Source organism: Neltuma alba, unplaced genomic scaffold (assembly GCF_004799145.2).
Source record: "Neltuma alba isolate B1F8T4 unplaced genomic scaffold, ASM479914v2 tig00011790_pilon, whole genome shotgun sequence".
NCBI lineage: Eukaryota > Viridiplantae > Streptophyta > Magnoliopsida > Fabales > Fabaceae > Neltuma > Neltuma alba.
In genome coordinates, this window is record NW_021636411.1 from 56,100 (window position 1) to 76,541 (window position 20,442).

General features: G+C 32.7%; 2 protein-coding genes and 1 long non-coding RNA gene across 3 annotated transcripts; 1 reads left to right on the plus strand and 2 right to left on the minus strand.

Moving 5' to 3' along the window:
- Positions 1–4,520: 4,520 nt before the first annotated feature.
- Positions 4,521–13,023, minus strand: LOC114718009 (uncharacterized). Its single transcript, XM_028903253.1, has 3 exons — positions 12,521–13,023; positions 6,880–6,924; positions 4,521–5,429 (listed from the first exon to the last, which is right to left on the minus strand). The coding sequence occupies exons 1-3, from the start codon at positions 12,778–12,780 to the stop codon at positions 5,372–5,374; spliced, it is 363 nt and encodes a 120-aa protein (XP_028759086.1). The 5' UTR covers positions 12,781–13,023; the 3' UTR covers positions 4,521–5,371.
- A 755-nt stretch (positions 13,024–13,778) lies between these two features.
- LOC114718010 (uncharacterized) lies at positions 13,779–14,037 on the plus strand. The gene is made up of 2 exons (XR_003737771.1): positions 13,779–13,889; positions 13,929–14,037. It is a non-coding gene; the product is annotated as an uncharacterized LOC114718010 (long non-coding RNA).
- Positions 14,038–15,523: 1,486 nt separating this feature from the next.
- On the minus strand, positions 15,524–17,372 carry LOC114718008 (pentatricopeptide repeat-containing protein At3g26630, chloroplastic). Its single transcript, XM_028903252.1, has one exon. It carries the CDS (start codon positions 17,197–17,199, stop codon positions 15,865–15,867), a length of 1,335 nt encoding a protein of 444 aa, XP_028759085.1. The 5' UTR covers positions 17,200–17,372; the 3' UTR covers positions 15,524–15,864.
- Positions 17,373–20,442: the final 3,070 nt, after the last annotated feature.

Sequence of the window (20,442 nt, forward strand, 5' to 3'; positions counted from 1 at the left end):
TCATTTGCATAATTCAAAACAAAATTCTCAAGTCTTATCATATACTTTGTAAATTATGATTGGAAAACTGCTTTTGAAAAATCTTATCATCATTTCAAACAAACACTCAGAAAGCTTCAACTAAATAGTGTTTACGGGCACCAAATCCCTTCATCTCAATTGTTGGTGGCTTTCTCAAATTTTCACGTGCTCATTTTGTTTATACTAGTCATTTATAAGAAATTGATCATCCGTTCCAAAAATCATTTTGCAGAAAAAGAGAGATTATTACTTACATTTTTTTAAAATTTTACGTCACAATTTTTCAGTAGGTTGTGAGGTTATATATAACTATAAGAATGCTTTTAAAGAGGATGCATTTGATAAGGATAAATTGGGAACTTTTTCTTCCTTTTCAAACAATATCAATGACTTAGCTACATTTTTTTGGGTGTGAGTTAGAAGATATATATATATAGAGAGAGAGAGAGAGAGAGAGAGAGATAGAATGGCCAATGACTTTGTAGCCTAATAGCATAATGTTTCCCTATAAGGAGAAATCAAATATATTCAATCCTGCTTATAACTGAGGTCATTAGTGCTTGCCCTTTAAATTTTAAAAAGTAAATAGGACGGAAAGAATGGAGTATATACATCAAACATAAGAATCTGATTCTGAAAGATATTTTTTTTTGAGATTCATGAATGTTCCATTTAACATTTATTGTTTTAGATCTCAAATTACGCCATCAGCAATCAGATTTCGTCAACTTATAAAGGTCATATTAAGTGCATTTAATTGAGATGCATTAACATTCATAACATTAAATTTAGGCGGTTGGGAAGAAACTTGACTCGCTCTATTTAAGGTGAGTTTTACTCAAAAACCTTTTAGTGTGAGTTTCACCTCTTAGAAGAACCCTAATTCACCACATCGAGATTTTGAGAGGAGGATTTCACTAAAAAAATCAAGCAGTGTGAGCGTCGCCTTTCATGAAAAAAGCATTGATTCACCATATTCAAACTCATAACTAGGGTTTGAGCTTTGCAATTTTGGAGATAATCCTTATTCGTGCTTGGTATAGTTCTCTTTAACAAGTGTTTTTTTTCTTAAAAATTTTTTTGGTCCTTTTTCTTATTGAAAAAAGTCATGCAAATGGTTTTAATGTGATGTTCTAACTAAATAAACATTTTGTGCCATCTTCACTAGTTCGGAAAACCCTAATTCTTCGCAATTGAGACACCAGCTAAGAATCGAATTATCGAGATCATTCATGTCGACGACTCCAGGTATTATGTAATTTTCTTTATTTGTTTTTCCATGCGGCACATATTCTTTCAATTGTTCTATTTGGTAGTTGTTGATTATTTTATAATAATAAACTTTAGTAAGAGGCTTATAAAAAAATTTAGTGTGAGGGTTTTATGATTGGTTTCAACTTTTGGCTGGTGAGCAAGCTAATACGTGGAAGGAGTAAGCTACTCTTTGGTTGTTGGCTTTTGTGTTGTACCCTTGGACTTCGGGTTTTTTTCCCCTTGTTTGAAATGGTTAGCATGTTGTTCTGTGCACACCATGGGAGCGATCTCAGGGGTCTAACAAGTTCTCATGGGGAAACAGGTCAATAACTAGATTTCTTAATATGAATTGTTGCTTTATTTGGTTACTAAGAAGGTTGAGTAAAGAAAGAAAATGTGTGGGTTGTTAGCAATTTCTGATGCTGGGTATTCTTTTGAAATGGGAGAGTTTAATATCCATAATGACCTTTTTATTTGTAAAATTTAGCTCTTCATTTATTGGTCATTGAGTATTTGAAATATTCATGCAAAATAATAATGCTTCTTTAACCATCTTTCATTTTCATGCTCTCTTACAACCACTACAAGGGAATATCAACTCACAATTATCCATTATAATCTGTGTGTTTGGTAGTTTTGAGAGGATATGATCAAAACAAACAACTATGGAACCTATGTGAAAGGCTCATGGTTGATATCCCCCGAGAGGGAGAAAGGGTGGTTTATTTTCTGCAGGGACATATTGAAGAGGTAATCTTTACTCTCTGCATCATTGTTGTCATTTTTCAAAGTCATAGTTGCTTTCGAATTTCACCAAGATATCTTTCTCTCCCATGTCACTTACATAAGAATTTTTTCATTTCTAATTTTGCAGCTGAATTTTTCTACAAAGCAGGAGTGCCACCATGGAATTGCTCATCCTAATCTTCCTTCTCAGATTCTATGCAGAGTTATAAATATTCAGCCTTTGGTACTGAGGATGTTTTGTTGCTATTCTCCTTTCATCTTATTTATAAAATATCTTGTTCATTATGCGTATTTATCATGAAATTACTTATTTTGTAGGTTGAACCAAATACTGCTGAAATTTACTTTGGCTTCACTCTGATTCCTGACACAGAAGTGAGAATTTTTTTATGCCTTCTATTTTTCCTACTTCAAGTCTATTCAATATGTTAGGTTAACGAGAAAATGAGGGATCTAAATAGAATTTCTCTATAGCCTATTGGCATACATAGAACTTTAAGTTGCTTATTCTTTTTAAATATGTCCTTATAACTAAAAGGTGCATTTTACGGGTTTATTCAGTCTGATCCAACAGTTCCAGATCCAATCCCACCTGAAACACAGAAACATGAAATTCACTCAATTTGGAAAATGGTAATGGCCTCTATTACCAGCACACATGGAGTTCCAACTTTCCAACAGAGTCCTATTCCTTCATCTGGGATGCCAAACCAGAATATGCATCTAGCAGTACTTGCGACTGCATCACATGCAGTCATGACTGGCACTATGTTTACAGTTTATTACAAACAAAGGTTAGGTTTGTGCACACCTTGATTTGTGCTATGCCAATCATTAGCATATATAACATAACATTTTGGTTACTATATCATTCAGGGCTAGCCAGTTTGTGATTCGTTTGAACAAATATTTGGAGGCAGTGAACAATAACGTTCATGTTGGCATGAGGTTCAAGATGAGATTTCAGAGAGAGGACTCGCTTGAGACAAGGTTGGCATATCCTTGCAAGTTGTGATAATGGTTAAAGGGTGTCATGTTTCATTTAGTATTTGTGTTTTAATGTTGCATGGTTTTTTTTTGGTCAGTTTCTTCGGCACTATTATTGGTATTGGGGATTTCTCCCCATATTGGCCCGAATCCAAGTGGAGGATGTTGAAGGTCTGACATTGTTCTCAATTACATGTCTAATGTTTCTTCTATGACTTGCATCATCTTCATTTTAAACATACACGATGTCTTCCTACATTAGGTCAAGTGGGAGGAACCGTCAATGGTTCCAAGGCCAGGGAGAGTTTCTCCCTGGGAGATTCAGCCTTGCATGGCTTCTGTTGTTGGAAGTGCTTCTGGTCTTGTAGCAGTTAAAAGCAAAAGATTTAAGCCTATTTGCATTCCATTTTCTGGTAAGAAAGACTTCAATCGATGTCACCTCTAATAATTTTATAATTCTATTTGTTGAGTTAACACCAACATGATTATGAATTTAATTTTGTGCAGCTTCTGCATTAGTGAACTCAAATAAGAGCTCAAGAATGCGTGTGGATGGAATACAACGAACTTCTCCATTTCTGAATGATTCTTCAAGTTTTCTTTCTGAACCTGGAAAGGACAAAGCTGGTTTGAATGATTCTTCAAGTTTTTTATCTGAACCTGAAAAGGACAAAGCCAGTACATCAGCAGCAGCAAGCTTTTGTAACTGGATTTGCTGCTGTTTCAAGTAGGCTTTACTAAGTTCTTCTGCTGCCAATTCAACGGCAAACTGGAAGGATGAGGGCCCTTCTATGGACTTGGTAGTCTCTCTTGCAATCATAAAGGCTGGATTTACTCATGGCTCAACAAACTTGTTTATTATGTTAAGTACCTTTTTTTTAAAAAAAAAAAAAATTATGTCATTATTCTAGAACTGCAGACTTATGATGTTAATGGGTACTGTATGCTTAAGGAAGGTGTAATCAATTGCTTTACTATGTTGTGAAGTGGTTCTCCTATGCACTGCACCAACCATTTTAAACCTTCTGCGTAAATAAAGTTAATTTTGCTATACTTTCATGATGTCTACCTCCTAAAGTCTTCAACAAATTGATGCCAAAGTTGTATGTATTGGGATGAGTGCTTTGAGCAACAATTTTTTTCTTTTGTTTTTTTTCTTTCCATAGAGTTTGAGACCATTATTCCAAATCCATATATGTGGAGTTATATAAGCAGGGATTAACATTGATATTGGAGTATATCAAGATGGATCAAAGTTTTGTTCTGGAGGTTTTTGCGTAGGAACTATGGATATCTAAAAGTTTTGTTGGATCATATTGCTTGAAAGTGTTGAAAAAGGAGCAATATCACCCGTCACCATTAACAATATAAATGGTCAATGTTAATTTTTGAATATTCAACATTAGTTTTTAAACAGTTTGGGCAATTTTGCTTATTTTTTTAAATACTTTTGAGGTGATATTTGTTCAACAAAACTTTTGAATACTCAACAACTTATGTGCGAGAACTTCTGGGATAAAATCAAACCTTAATCCTATCAAAATTGATCATCTGAGCTAAAGTGTGCTATACAATGACCTTGAAAGCACCAAACACAAGACAAGGGAGGAAGGAAATGGAAAAGAAGACAAAAAAGAAATGCCAATCTTGATATCGGAACAGATTAGATAAAGTTGTCATTGGTAATCAAATGCCTTAAAACTACATCCACAAACACAACACTTTCTAACCAGTAATCACCTTCCACTAAACATTCCTTTAAGATTTATTAATAATTGAGATATCAAGAAATGACATTCCGAGACTTGTGAAAGACCTTTCATCTTTTACCACTTTAATTTGGACCCACTGCAAACGTTATGTGACCTTACTGGGTCACACGCAAGAATGAGTCACCGTTAATTAGAACATTAAATTCATTTAGTCTAGAAGTCATACAGGTTCCATGAACATAAAAATATTTTCATTCAATGCATCAACAAAGTTTTTTATCTTGGAAATGTAATAAATTAGAGAAACTCCTGTTTGACTAGGATATTATAAAGAATTTTATGTTGTTGTTGTTGGAATGTTTTTTTCCAATAAAAATATAAAAAGAAAAAATGACATAAAAAAAGAATTTGAAAATTACTATTAAGTTTGTTTTTTGTATTTTAACAAGTTTTGACTACGCTAAAAGTAACAATACCTGGCTGTAGAAATTTCTCATTCTGGGATTATGCGATTTCTGACTTCTGAGGTTTTTTTTAAAAATATTTTCCCAAGATAAAATAAGGAACATTTTTCACAGAAACTGAAGCATGACAAACCATATTTAATTTTTAAATAGCTGGTGCTATCAACCGAAAAACAAAAACAAAATTCAAGGTCCATCGTCACCATCACCTATCAAATTGCATATATCTGTACACTCCACCAGGCTGCACAGTGAGCAAAGTATAATTAGATGAATCAATGTAAGAGTTATCTTATAATCTTATGATTAATTACAAATAGTTGATATCTAATCATCCTTCCATCTTATAAATATGGATGGTCCAGTTTTACCATCTTATAAATATGCAAAGTCATAATAAATAAAACTTTTATAATTTTCTTTTCACTATAGAATTAATATATCTAGGAAAAATGACAACCAAATCCCTCACCTAAAAATTAAAGACGCAAGTTTCTTACATTTGTAAAATGATACAAGTCTCAAGATCCTACTCAATTTTTGCATATGATGTGAGGTTGAATTATAAATTCCATATTATTAGTTGTGAATCAAATTCAAATTATACCATAAAAATGGGTTTTTGTATGATTTACAACTCATTTTATATAATTTATATTTAAGTTATTCAGAATTTACAACTTATCGTTTAAAAATTTACAACTGTGTTGTAAATTAAATAAATGCATTTTCGTTCAATAGACTTCTTTTCCCCCACCTTGGACCATACGTATTAGCATTGCTAATTTGAGGGTCTGTATATATTAATAGTAAACTTAGTCTTTACAAGGCTGGCCAAAAAATCTTGGTCTTTACAGGTAACGAAGAATAATATGACCTATTTCTCAAATTTTGTATAATGCACGAGAATATATTTAGCTGAGGATAAAAATTTGTTTGACTCAACAATAAAAGTCTAAAATATTTTCCGTTTTGGGAAGATGATCCAGGTTCAATTCATAATTAATAATTAAGCAAGCCATATTTTACTTTGTAATTTGCCAAGCTTAAAGGACACATCTGGCATTTTTAAATTAGATAATGGAATCCTCTACAATCATGTTTATTTGTTCTTGTCCAATACTATTTTTATCATTAACTTAATGACTACTATTCTTAGGAGACAAAAAGATCTCTGTTCAAATATAAAAGGAGCAAGTTGGTACGAAAAACATAATGAAGTCGTCAATAATTTTTCAAGGAACGTTGAGTGAACATCATAACTTAACCACCTATCTTTGTGCAAAAATACCAAAAAGCCCTTTGATTGATACGATCAATTTAATCGCAACGTTCTAATTACTCCCTATTGTTTTAAACATATAAGAGCTAATAAAAGAAGGTTTTATTTTAATCCTAAATATAAAATCTTAATTCACTTTATCTTTCAAATTTTATAATATTTTTGCTAAATTCTCCAATTGATTGCATGTATTAAGGAAGTTTTGCACTAAATGAGTAGTTTTTAATGTAATTGATTAAGAAAAGATATTTTTTAAAAATTAATACAGATTTTTTGCAAATAACAAACTTAATTAATTTCTAACATGTGTATTAATTATTTAGCTCTTATATTTTAAACTGCAGGATTACCTAATAATACTGGACATTGTGTCAATGAAAATAAATTAAATGGCAACAGTTGAAGCGATTACCAGTATTGACGAGTTCGAAACCCTTGCTTGAAAACAACCAGAGGTCTGAAAAATTCAGAAAATAACTGAGACCTTGATCTTCTCAATAGCAGTAATAACAGTAGTAGTAATAATAATAATAATATTTCAGTTTTACTTCATACAAATTGCTACCCTTTATACCCGGCATTTTCCATCTTAACTGGAGAAAACTTTATACATTACTACCTCCAATTCTCAATATAAGAGCTTGTTTAACTTCTATTTTGATCCTAAATATAAAATTCCAATCCACTTTGTTTATCATATTAATCTATTTTTTTTCCCAAACTAGTCGTTATAATAATAATAATAATTCTAACCAATACATTTAATTAGTAAGATTATTTTAAAAAAGACAACATCTATTTATTACAAATAACTAACTTAACTAATTTTTTTTAATCTATTCAAATTAGTTAACTAACTCTTATATTAAAGACAAGAAGTAACACATATATGTAATGAAAATTCTACTTAATTTAAGTAAAGCAAAATTATATGTTTGACCAATGCTTTCAAATTTAAATAACATATTATGGGAATTTCTAAAGTTGATAATATGTGTTAAACCTATAAATAACATGTTCATATTGGCTAAAAGCCAACTCACTCACCTAGAATAAGGGCTTTCGGCCCCACTGCCAAGCTTACAACCCACATTTATTTGTTATTTTTAATCTTTTTAATTATTATAATTATATTATTATATGTCATATCTCATTTAAAAAAATTTTAAAAAATTGCATATAGGACTTATTTATTGTTTTTAATAAAGTATTCCAAGAAAAATTAAGGATTTTATTATATTTTTTGGGTTGATATAATCTTGTCACTGGAATTTGGATCCATTTTGTTTCTAGTTGTAGTCCTTAAAATTTAATTCGTTTAAAATATTAGTTCTTGAAGGTTTAACAGTATTAAAATATGTTGAAATATCATAAGTGACGTTAAAATGATAATATGGACTCAGCAGATAACACCTGATTGATTTTCATGTGGATAATAGGAAAAAAAGAATAGGTTATCAAAACGCAATATAGAGAACAATTCTCAAAACACAATGCAATGGATAATTTCTCAAACAAACAATAAAGAAAAAAGTGGCCTAAACAACTGTGCTTTAAAGAATTGTTCCTTCTTCCTCTATATTATCTATATAAGATCTAGCTTAGTGCCATTTGGTGATTCCACTTTAATGCCATCTGTGATACTTTCGTAGATTTTAACATTGTCATACTTTTAGATAGTAACATTTCTCAGGACTAAAATTATAAGTTTGAAATTTGAAGGAAAAACAAGCCCAAATTTTAAAGACAAAAAATTATATTAACCTTATTAAAAAAAAATAGTATATTGCATAAGAAAAAAATGCAAAAACAAAAGTAAATAAATGTGACGGGTAGCGGGCCTTTTTGACCCGTATCGATTGAACTCGGATGGCGTTACCAGTCCTAGGGCTTTCGATTGAGGAGTAGGTCCAAGAAGATGATTTTAAAACTAAATTATACAAAGCCTCCGAACTTTATATATGTAACCTTTCTAAACTTCTGAAACCTTACAATAGACCTCCCACAATACAAAAACCTCCATAGACCTCCCAAAATTAAAAAACTCCGCTCTATGAGTTTTGTTAATTAAATAACAATGGTTTAAAGTTTAAGGAGCTTGTATGTATAATTGTATATAATTTAAAATGTGATGGAATTATGTGCATACAAAAATAAAATTTAAGAGAGTATAAAGTTAATAGTTTGGGGTCGTGCATAGACTTGAAAGTTTAGGAGGGCTTATTGTAAAATTTTAAAGGTTAATGAGGTTATTTATATATGACATGAAGTTTAGAGAATTTTTATATGATTTAGCCAATAATTAAAGGTAGTGTTTTATGAAAACCAATACACATAACTAACTAAATTAATATATTGAACCTCTACAAGCCGTTTATCTGGTTCTCACGTTAGAAAAGGGAGTATGAAAGTCACAAATTTTGCACATATATCTGCATCAATTTGAGTGGCTGGAGGAAATATGACATGCCTCCGAAGCCTTAAGTACTCTAAATACTTCGCAAAACAAAATAGTGATTAACATCTTGATAAGCAGCACAATAGTTATCATGCTTCCCCTGTTTTATCCTCTAAACACCAAATAGGCCTGAGCCTATTACAGAAACTTAAAACCCTATTTAAAACGTAGGACCTTAATTAAATTGACTAAAATATATAGACTTCCAGTTACATTATAACTTCTCAAGTCTATTTAAAAGCCTACATTAAATCACTTCTCAAGTCTATTTAAAAGCCTGCATTAAATCAGGAAGATGAATTTTTCTAAAACCAACTAATCACAATAAGTGACATTACATGTTTTACCTCTTCCTTTTTCAATTAAAACTAAGATGGCAAACTCCTACTACTATGATTATAATATTATTTAGATTTAAGATGTAAATTTGTCCTGCAAGTTTTTATTTAGAAGTGTCAAGTACTTGAAAGTTTTTTAGGTTCAAATTTGCCTCCTATCATTAAAAAAACTAATGTTAACAGTTAAAATAATGACATTGACTTCCGAAGGGGTGGGGTCCCATCTGTGCCTAATAATTTTTAATGGTAAGAGACAAAATTGCTATGATTCTAAATTTTCGGCAGCAAGTTTGCATCCAAAAAACTTTTGAGTGCTTAGTGCTATGAATAAAAACTTTCAAGCCAAATTTACACCTTATTCCTATTATTTAATTTGGGTATCACTAAAACAAATTTACAACAATTATCATGTTTTAGTCAACAAGGCAAATTAGGCAAGAGGGAGTGAGCTAGTATTACCATCTCAAGTGGTCACAGAGAAAAGAGTGAAAGGTGAATAACTGATAAATGAAAGTGTTAGAATTTTGGTGTTATAAAACTTAGGGTTAAGGCTAAGTTAGCAGTTTTATATATAATTTATAAAATTAATTTACATTATGCATAACAATGTAAATTAAAAAACAAACGCCAACAAGGTCAAGCCTGTAATCTTTTAAGCTAGGCCTAATGAAAATATGCTTGGGCCTAACTAGGCAAGGCAAGAGGCTTGAACTTGAGTTTGGCGCTAGGCTCAAAGTAGGCTATGCTATAGACCTTTGATAAGGGTTTAACACACTTTCACCCCTATTTATGTATAAGTCACTTTCTATATATATATATATATATATATATATATATATATATATATATATATATATATAAAGGGAAGTTTAATATAATTTTTAGTTTATGAAATTTGAACACATTTTTGTTTTGGTTCCTCAAATTTCAAGCTCAGGGTTTAGTCCTTAAAATTTAATGTCTTAAAACATTAGTTTCTAAAAGTGTAATGGTATTAAAATTTGCTAAAACGTCATCAATAACATTAAAAGTGGTGATTTGGACTCACCAAATGACATCTAATTGGATCTTATGTGAATAACATACTGCAATGTAGGAATAGCTCTTGAAACAAACATCGAGGAAGAAAAAATGAGGGACTAGATATCTGCATTGTGAGAACTTGTTTTTTTCCTACCTTTTTGTTATCCACAAAAGATCCAACTATGTGCCATTAGATGAGTCCATATCACTGACTTCAACACTATTTATGACTTTTTAGTAAATTTTATCACCATACATTTTAAAACGGACTAAATTTCAGGAACTAAAACCATGAATTTAAAATTTGAGGGATTAAAACTAAAATAGACATAAATTCCAAGAACCAAAAAATTATATTAATCCTAAAGAAATTGGTAATTCATTTTATAAATTGTTTTGTATGAAAAGATGAATTATTAATTACATTTTTTTTAATTTTACCATTTTACAATTTTATGAGTAGGGTCTGAGGTTGCAATTGCATCATGAATAATCAGATTTCGCTAGCTGACAAAATGCATACTAGTTGTGTTTAATTAAGATGTACTAACATTTACAGTATTAAATTTGGACAGTTGAGAAACAACTTGACTCGCCCTATTTGAGAAATCTAAACCTTTGAGTATGAGCTTCACCTTTCAAAATACCCCAATTCACCAAATTTAATATCCTATAAAAAGATTTGACTCAAAAACTAATCAGCTTGAGAGTCACCTTTCATAAAGAACGACACTAATTCATCATATTCAAGCTTGTAACAAGGGTTTGAATTTTGCTATTTTGGAGATAATCCTAGTTTAAGCATGGGCACCGGGAACTTTTAAAGGGGCAATATCAATGATTTAATTACCTTTCTTTGATTCTGATGAGATAATTAGAAGATGCTTATATAAGTCCGGAGGGAGCATATACCAAACATAGAAAAAACTACTTTTAGGATTTTTTTTTTTATAGATTTATAAATGTCCAATTTAAAATTTACTGTTTCAATCTTTCAAATCTCAAATTACATCTTGAGCAATCTGACTCCGCTAACTTACAAAATTTATAGTAGATGCGTTTGATTAAGATGCATTAATATTTACAACATTAAGTTTAAACGGTTAAGGAGAAACTTGACTCACCGACCCTAAACCTTTCAGTGTGAGCTTCAACTTTCAAGAAAACCCTTATTCACCATGTAAGGAAGATTTCACTAAAAAAACCAATCAGTTGCGATCGCTGCCTTTCACCAAAAAACATTAATTCACCATACTCAAGGTTTGACTTTTGCAATTTTGGGGATAGTCCTTATTCTCCATGGTATTGTATCGTTCTCTTTAACCTGTGCTTTCTAATTTGTTGATCTTCTTTCCTATTGAATAAAATCATGCAAATGGTTTTTAATGCAGTTCTAGCTATATAGAAATTTTGTAACATCTTCACTAGTTTGAAAATCCCCAATTCACTGCAATTGAGGCACGTATTACAAATATTACCCTCAATTCTTTTCTATAAAACCGAAGCTCTAAGTACTACAAAAATTTTGGAAAACAAAATAGCGATCAGCATCTTGACAAACAGCACAAAGGATGCCATGTTTCTCATGTTTTGTACTCTAAAAATTCTTGTATGGCTACTCAAAAGCTCACACTTCGGTTCAGTCAGGATTATAAATAAAAGTAAATCCAGGCATTATTTTACATATTCCCATCAATCTATTAACTAATTACCTAAAACTCTATCGTGCCCATCATTTTTGTCTTGAGAGAGATAAACCCAAATATTCCCCAAGACAACTAAGTTAAAGCACCATGCATTATAGCAAAAGTAGACTAGAATTCAATTATTTCTAATGCGAATTATCCTATGAGTTTGCATATAGTTATAATTCTCCCCATCATCTTCGACCAAAGACTCAGATAAGCAATTCATTAGTCAATGACTAACCCAGCCTTTATTCACATGTTGACACACAGTAGGATCTTTCAATAAATCTCCACATGCTACAATCTGATATTCAATGTTTATCAGGAAATTTTGAGATTTTTTACGCTTTGTGTTTTTGAAAATATGTCTGTCTTTGTACCTTTTTTAAATAAAATTATGTTTTGTTTGATCCACCAAGTAAATAACACTCTGTATCGAAATAAAGCAGACTAGATTCCAGTTATTTTTCTATCGAATTATTCATGTGCGCGTATCCAGTTATGCTCGATTTCGATTTTTCTAATTTTAGAAATCCAGATTTGTACCTTCTGACATTGAAAGGGCCTTCACCGGGAGAACCGTCGCCGCCTTGGATGCAAGTGGTGACGCACTTGCTTGTGCAGGATTCGGCTTTTCTGGACTTAGGTCTTTGGATTTTGGGTTTCCGGCAGTTGCCGGGCGACGGACATTCACCGGAAAGTGTCTGAGGTATGTTGGAGAGAGTCTCCGGTTGAGGCGGCTCCTGAGCACAAGCACGAGCACAAGCACAAGCTATGGCGGCCGCTGCGGCGGCTGAGCTCACCATACTCACAATACTGCTTCTTCTGCCACTCAACGCCGACCGAACCACTTTGTTGGAGCAACTATTACGATCGGTCTCGCCACATTAACAGCAGGCATTAAAGGCAGCAACACTTTTGCCCCATATATTACCATTATCTTCTACTCGGGCTGATTTAACTCTTTCACGTATACCATCATCTCGCCTTCGCCATTATCTTCTTCCCAACTTGAGTGGCTCGCATTTGTAAAAATTGCCGTATGAGATGAGACGAAGCGTACACCGCTTAATGATAGGTATGTATGTGTGTGTGGGAAAATGACAGAAAAGGAGACGTGAAAATGCAAAATAACAATAAGAGAAGCTAATACTTGGAAATAACACAAAGCAACCTCAATCTAAATTGGATTTTTAAATTGAAGGTAATATACAAAATGCCTCTTATTTAAAGAAAAAATTACAAACCCCTTTACCGAAACCCTGTCGCTGACCAGCAACGTCCCGCCGGCACCCCACACCTGCAAGCAACCGGCAGGAAGATTTTTTTTCTTTTCTTAAGTAGTGGAAGTGGCATTCACTCCTGGGTGGTTTGTATCAAAATTAAAGATGACCATTGGCCACCAATGTTTTGTCATCAATATAATGTAAAATATTACTCCTGTATAAGTTAACTATTTAGTTTTAACTATTGGTCATCCATAACTTTTGTGTAGATATTAACTACATTTTAATAGCTATTAACAACTTTTTTTTAGTGAATAACAAAGGTTACTCTTTTAGTAGGTCATTCATATCTTTTGTATTTTATTAGGTATTAACAATTTTCGTTTAGCAAGTAATAAGGTCACACTTTTATGTCATTCCTATATTTTGTATAGGTATTGATTATATTTTAATAGGTGAGTAACAACTTTAGTTTAGCAAGTAATAAGGTCACTATTACTACATTTTAATAGGTATCAATAACTTTCATTCACCACTCTTTCACGTCATTTTTTTTTTTTGAGTGGAAAATGGAAATTCTATTAAACAGTCAAAAGAGGTCCCGAATAATTACAGTAAGGGAAAAAAAACAAAATTAAGCGGTAGGCAAACAGTGCGAATTAAGTAGGAAAATTAATGTCAGCTATGAGGTCCATCGCTTTTTTTTTTTTTTTGAGTGGAAATATGAGGTCCATCGCTTTAGCAGTATGTTCAACGATGGCATCGGTGGCAGCGATAATTTCTTCCGGTCTGAAATCTTCTCTAGCAAACTATCGCTTGTTCCGAGCCTCCCAAAACTTCCAATTGAGGATGCCGAATCTCGGGATCCAGGTCTGGTTGGCTCGACGTGGGTTTATGTTACGTAGGCAACAATCACTGATCGGTTTCCCCAAGAACTACTGAGGTGTCTCTCTGGTATGAGGCGCTTCCAGTAGGCAACAGCCAAGGGGCACTGTCTGAAGATATAGTTTATGTCCTCCATCCCTCCTTCGCATAATTCGCAGTTCGCGCTCACAGCTAAGTGTCGGCGGGTTCATTCAACATGTGGGAGGAGCTCTCCTTTATAAGCCAACCATATGAAGGATTGAATTTGGCAGGCTCCAAGCCACTTCCAAATTGAACTCAGTATTAACTACATTTTAATATATATTAATAACTTTGAAATAAAAATTAACAAGTTATAATTTTAACCTAAATATCTAAGAAAATGAGGAAAACATCATATCTTGAGGAAATGATTAATTTATAAACATCGGTTGCTAATAACAAATTTTCAATTCATTTAACTAATTTTAGAATAAAAATTACCAACAGGGCATTTTTGTTATTTTGATTTAATTTCAAAAAGTTTTCCTTTTCTTTGCAGCATTATGAATTGCTAACTTCCTAAATTGAAATTTAGTATTTTCATGGTTCTTTTTAGGTCATTTTCCCTATATATATAGTTCTAAATATACAACCTATTCTGTAGTGTAAATTACATTATAAAATGTGTCTTACATTTAAGACCGGATGAGTATATTAGCTTTAAGAAAAATGATGGGTCTGTACAAATTTGAACTTATTTTATTTTTTTATCCCCAAAATTTGAAACAAATGATTTTGGTTTTTGAAGTTTGACACCATATTGATATGTCTAGAGAATTTTAGTCCCTATAAGTGTCTAGAGAATTTTAGTCCCTATAAGCCTCGAACAGTGTTTTTGGTTAAAAAAATCAATGATTTCAAATTTTAGGGAGTTAAAATGATATTAACCCAAAAATGATGAAACATGGATTTGACAGGTGAAGATAAATATCAAAATGTCATTATTTGTGACTTAAGTCAACATATGAATTGATTGATCAAATATTATTTTTGTGGTATAAAGCTTTGGCTATTGCAAACTAGGGGCATATGGTTGAGTGCTAGGGCTTATCTTCCCTTAACTAAGGTTAGGGGTTTGATCCCGCTTGAGCATGAAAAGCGTTAAATCTCCTAATCAGCTCTCCTACCTTTCGAAGTACTTACAATTAGCGAATCCGAATTAGTTCAGGCCATTGATGTATAGAAACCCGCAGGAATAAGAAGGATGGAATAGGACTGAAAAATTGAAGGAAACAGTGAGAACAGAGTGTATCCGGCTGCGAATAACGAGAGAAGAAGCCATGTCTGGTCACATAATTGGACAGAGAAGACCAGAGAGGCGGCAGAAAATTCAGATGCCATCACAGAAGCTAATGACCCAGGATTCCATTAGGAATTAGATATCTATCAAACTTAGAGAAGTATTTTGCATTAGCCATTTCATAGGAACTGAGTGCCCAGATTGAAAGGCTATATTTCTTTCAGATTTTACAGGGTAAAGAATGGGGTCACTGCAACTTACAAGCCATGTCACTGGCAAGCATCCAACTGCATATATCTTCATTCAAATACGTCATTCTTGTATAAAGTTAAAAAAAAAAAAAAAAAGCTTCAGAGAGAGATATCGTTGCGTCAAGCTCGCATATGACAGACGACGTTGAATCTCAAATCATCTATTTTGATTGATATCAGCAGATGTTCCACTAGAAGCAATGAAGCAAAGATGGCGAGTTCGAGGAAGGATGGCCTACAAATAGTCCTGAGCATTTCAAGCCTCCATTAAACCTGGAGTGAACTTAAGTAATTTTTATCACCACTATTACCAGCCTTCCTCTCCTGGATCAATTCCAAAACCGTGCTGCAATTTGGCTTCAATAGTGAGTAAATTTCATCCAACCTATTAGCACGACTATAGAGTTCAATCATGCACTTATAATGCTCCATCACAGGTGTTATACCATAATGTTCAGTCATAAGATTGAAGTACTTCTCAGCTTTCTCCAAGTCATTGATATGAACACAAGCGTTTAGAACACCCACAAAAGTGATAGCATCAGGAGCTACATTTGTGTTCTCCATCTCTTGGAAAAAGGAAAGAGCTTCATTTCCCATCCCATGTACACCCAAGCTAGTGATCATTGAATTCCAAGTAGCTAGGCCTTTGGTTGGCATCTTATGGAACACTCTCATGGCGTCTTCCAAACTACCACACTTACTGTACATGTCTATCAGAGCTGTTCCCATGAAGATCCCAAGATCAAACCCATTCTTGAGAGCAAAATCATGAACCCATTTGCCTAGCTTTAGGCTTCCCACCTCAGTACAAGCTTTAATCAAGCATACCACTGTGAATTCATTTGGCATCACATTTTCAAGCTGCATTCTTTGAAATAACCTGAAAGCCTCTATTGGTTGCTGGTCTTTTACATACCCATCAATCATTGCCGTCCATGAAACCACATTCTTAGATGGCATTTGCTCGAAAATTCTTCGGGCTTCATCCAGTTGTCCACAAGCAGCAAGCCCTGAAATCATGGTTGTCCATGAAACCACACTTCGCCCACGCATTTTGTCAAACACCTTATACCCACCCTCTGTATTTCCACACTTCAGGTAAAGATTCATTAGAGTGTTTTGCAAATATATATCACTCGAAAACCCCATTTTGATTGCAAGAGCATGAACTACTTTTCCAAAAGCCAGGGCACAACAAGCTAAGCAAGTGTTTATGACAAAAGGGAACGTGAACTTATCAGGCGTAGGGCCTTGACATAACATGAGCGTGAAAATGTGAAGGGCCTGGTCATGGGAACCACTGATAGTATAAGCCCTAATCATGACATTGCAAGTGAAGGTATCCAGAGCTTTGATCTGATTAAATACTACAGTGGCATAGTCCATATCCCCATAAGAGGAACTGAGGTGTAGGAGCTTCCTGACAAGCAATTGGTCATGGGAGTGACCAAAACGGATTATTTTCCCATGGATTTGCTTCAGCTGCTTCAAACTGGCACTATTTCGAAGAAAGAGAAGAGCCTCCTTTGAGCCAAACTTGGGATTTGGGGTTCTCGAAGGAAGAGTATGTGGGGTGCATGAAAGGCACACCACTTTCATACCCAATTCACAGTCAGTACTCCAACATGTGAAGATTTGCAGTTAGGATAGCCCAAAAGACAGAAGCAAACCAATCCTACCAGAAAATGTAGGGAATCGATTCTTCAGCTTATTACAAGCCTCTCAGATGAGGATGTGGACACCGTTCGTCCCCCTCCCACCCACAAACGGAGAGCGCAATAATCCATTTTCATTTTTCAAGTGAAAAAAGTGCAGTTCGTAATCCCCCCCACCCACCACCTTCCCTCAAAAAATTAGATTAAATACAAAAAAAATCTCTTAAATCCCCCTCGAAAAAAGTGCAGTTCGTAATCCCCCCACCCCCTCGAAAAATTGCAATTAAATCCCACTTAAAGAGATTAAATACAAAAAAGTCTCTTAAAATCATGAAATTATTCTGAAGTTTCAAAAAACCTCATTGTAATAAGTTTTATTTGTTTAATTATAAAATTATCCTTTTTTTTTTAAGTTTACATTGACAACTGAAAAAATAGTAGTTGACAACTTAAGATGTAAGGATTGACAACTATCGCGATAGATATTGATAACTCATGCATTACATTTTGTGATGTGCTAAGAAAATGTGTTGTCAATACTTGCCACAATAGTTGTCAATCCTTGCACTTTAAGTTGTTAACAACTGTTTTTTCAATTGTTAATACAAATTTTAAAAAAATTACTGTGGGCAATTTAGTACTTAAATAAAAAAAAATTTTGCAAAAAATTCTCTTACAACTTCAGAATTATTTTGTAATTTTAAGGGATTTTTTTGTATTTAATTTCTTTTGTCGGACCTAATTACAAGTTTTTCTTATTTATTCAATTAAGGTTGGCATGTTGCAACAGCAAAACACAAACAGTATCATGGAAAAATAAAAAAAAGTTATTTTATTTCATCTAAAAAACAGAAAACCACAAAAATAAAGAAAAATTCCACATAAAAGAATTTAAAATTACTAAATTTCAAATTAGGTTTAGTAATAATATTTTGATAAGTTTTGATAATACTTAATTGATAAATAATAACACTTTTTTTATTATTTAAGGTTTGGGGGGTGTTTGGGTTTTTCTTCAAACCATGGTTTTGAAGAGAAAACCATGGTTTGAAGAAAAAAAATCCAAACACTACATATTTTTTCAAAATCACTTTTCAATTTAAAATTATAGTTTGTATAAAAGTAACCAAACATTATAATTTTTTTTTCAAAATCACTTTTCATTTGGAAACTGTAGTTTTGGGTATAAAATCATGGTTTTTCATAAAGTGATTTTTTTTTCCGGCTTTTCTTGTTACAAGAGACGGGATCGAACCCGCACACACACACTCCACACACACGCATGCCTACCACTCGGCCAAACAGCCGGTGGTTATTTCTTTTTCTTTTTTTGCTGTTAAAGGTATAAAACCATGGTTTGGGATATACATGTCAATTATTAACTTTGATTCTTAATGTAAGAGTTAGAAAATTAATTTGTAAATATTAAAAAAAATTAATTAAATTATTTATTTATAATAAATAGGTATTACATTCTCTAAAACATCTATTAACGATGAGTATTGGGATTAATATTTGATGTATCATTTAACATGTGTAAATTAACATGAGAATTACTTTGAAAAAAACGGATAAATGTATGAGACATGGTAGATTGATATGTTATATTCAGAATCAAATGGAATACCCAATTTGTTCTTATACTAAGGATTGGAGATAATATTAATTATATTTGTTCATATATAATTTATTATTTACAAATTTATTATTTCAAACAAAAATGTAAATTAAAATCTATCATTTATCTAATTATCTTAGTAATTTGTATATGAAAAAAAAAAGATTCTGATAACAATTATCCAAATATTCTCACTTTATCAAAATCACTTTTTTTAAAATCTATTCTCAAAATCTATTTTTCCAAAATCTATTCATAGAATCTATTTTTTTAAAATTTATTTTCTAGAAACTATTCTTTAAATCATGATTTGGTTTCATCCAAACATCCTTTTAGTAGTTTCAAATTTTATTTTTGAATTCTTTTTAAAAATTACGTAGATAATATTAAAAAAAAACAAAATGTTAAATGAATAATAAAAAGGGAAAATTGCTCAAAAGCAGAGGTGGTGATGTGGCCTAACGTCCAGGCTACAAAGGTCAGGCAAGGCAGGTTGGAAGGCATCGCCTGCAGACCCGCTGGAGTTCAGATTGGCAAATCCCCTCTTTGAAAAGAAATTAGCTTTTTTAATATTTTCATAGGAAAATTGAGGATAAATTTTTATTTGAAAAATTAATTGGGTAATGGTACCTAGAATATTTAGGTCCTTGAGTGGGAGAAAGACTAAACTCTACTGCATATTATTCATCTAAAATTGCATATAGTTGATTCTAATTACATACTGTAGATGCGTAGTTGCATATGAAATTTTATTGCATATCAAAGATTCTAAGTGCACATCGTTGATCCAAACTTACATATTGCTGATTTTAATTGTATATTGTGGCTATCTGGTTGCATATGGAATCTCATTGTACATGAAGAATTCTAATTGCATATAATTGATTCATATTTACATATTGTTGATTTTAATTATGATGGTGCAATTAGGCATAATTATATAGCAATTGGCTTAGTTTATAAGAATGATGGAGGGGAGTTTCCGTGGGGTTTTGGTGATTGGGTGAAGGCTAACTCAGCCTTCATGACTAAAGTGTTGGCTGTTCAAAGAGCAATATCTTTGCTAAAAGAGTTGCAGATTGATAAAGCAGTTTTGAAAGTGGATTGCTCTGATGTTTACTGGTGCTGGAAGAATAACTCTATTAATGGTGCTGATTGGAGAGGCAGCTGGGAAATGCAGGAAGTCATCAATGAATTTGCAGATTAGCTGGGCTTGGACATTGCTCTTGTACGCAGAAAGAGCAATGGAGCGGCAGGCTGGATTGCCGTGGCATGTGGAAAGGGACTATCATCAATTTTTGTGGTGAACTCACCGACAATCCCTCTTGCTACTATCCTAGCAAATGATACTTTGGTGGATGATGTTCCTGCAGTTTCTAGTAGTTTTGCGTTTAAGGATGTTGCTGACAGAAGTGGGATTGCTTGAAGATGTTTGATGCTGCTCTGTTTGTTTGTTTTGTTTGCTTATTTTGTTTTGATGTTTGCTTCAGTACTGTATTGGCTTTATTTGTTTTTGTTGCATCTTAAGGTTTTTACTGAATATTTTTCTTTTCTGTCTTCTACTGTAAG

What these genes read in the sequence shown, in the direction of transcription:
- LOC114718009 (XM_028903253.1), bottom strand. Translation starts at nt 12,780, where the DNA reads ATGGTGAGCTCAGCCGCCGCAGCGGCCGCCATAGCTTGTGCTTGTGCT. An exon ending in GGCCCTTTCAATGTCAGAAG is followed by an intron (nt 6,925 to 12,520) that starts GTACAAATCTGG and finishes TGAATTTTTCAG; the next exon opens with ACCTCTGGTTGTTTTCAAGC. An exon ending in TTTCGAACTCGTCAATACTG is followed by an intron (nt 5,430 to 6,879) that starts GTAATCGCTTCA and finishes CTCACTGTGCAG; the next exon opens with CCTGGTGGAGTGTACAGATA.
- LOC114718008 (XM_028903252.1), bottom strand. Translation starts at nt 17,199, where the DNA reads ATGAAAGTGGTGTGCCTTTCATGCACCCCACATACTCTTCCTTCGAGA.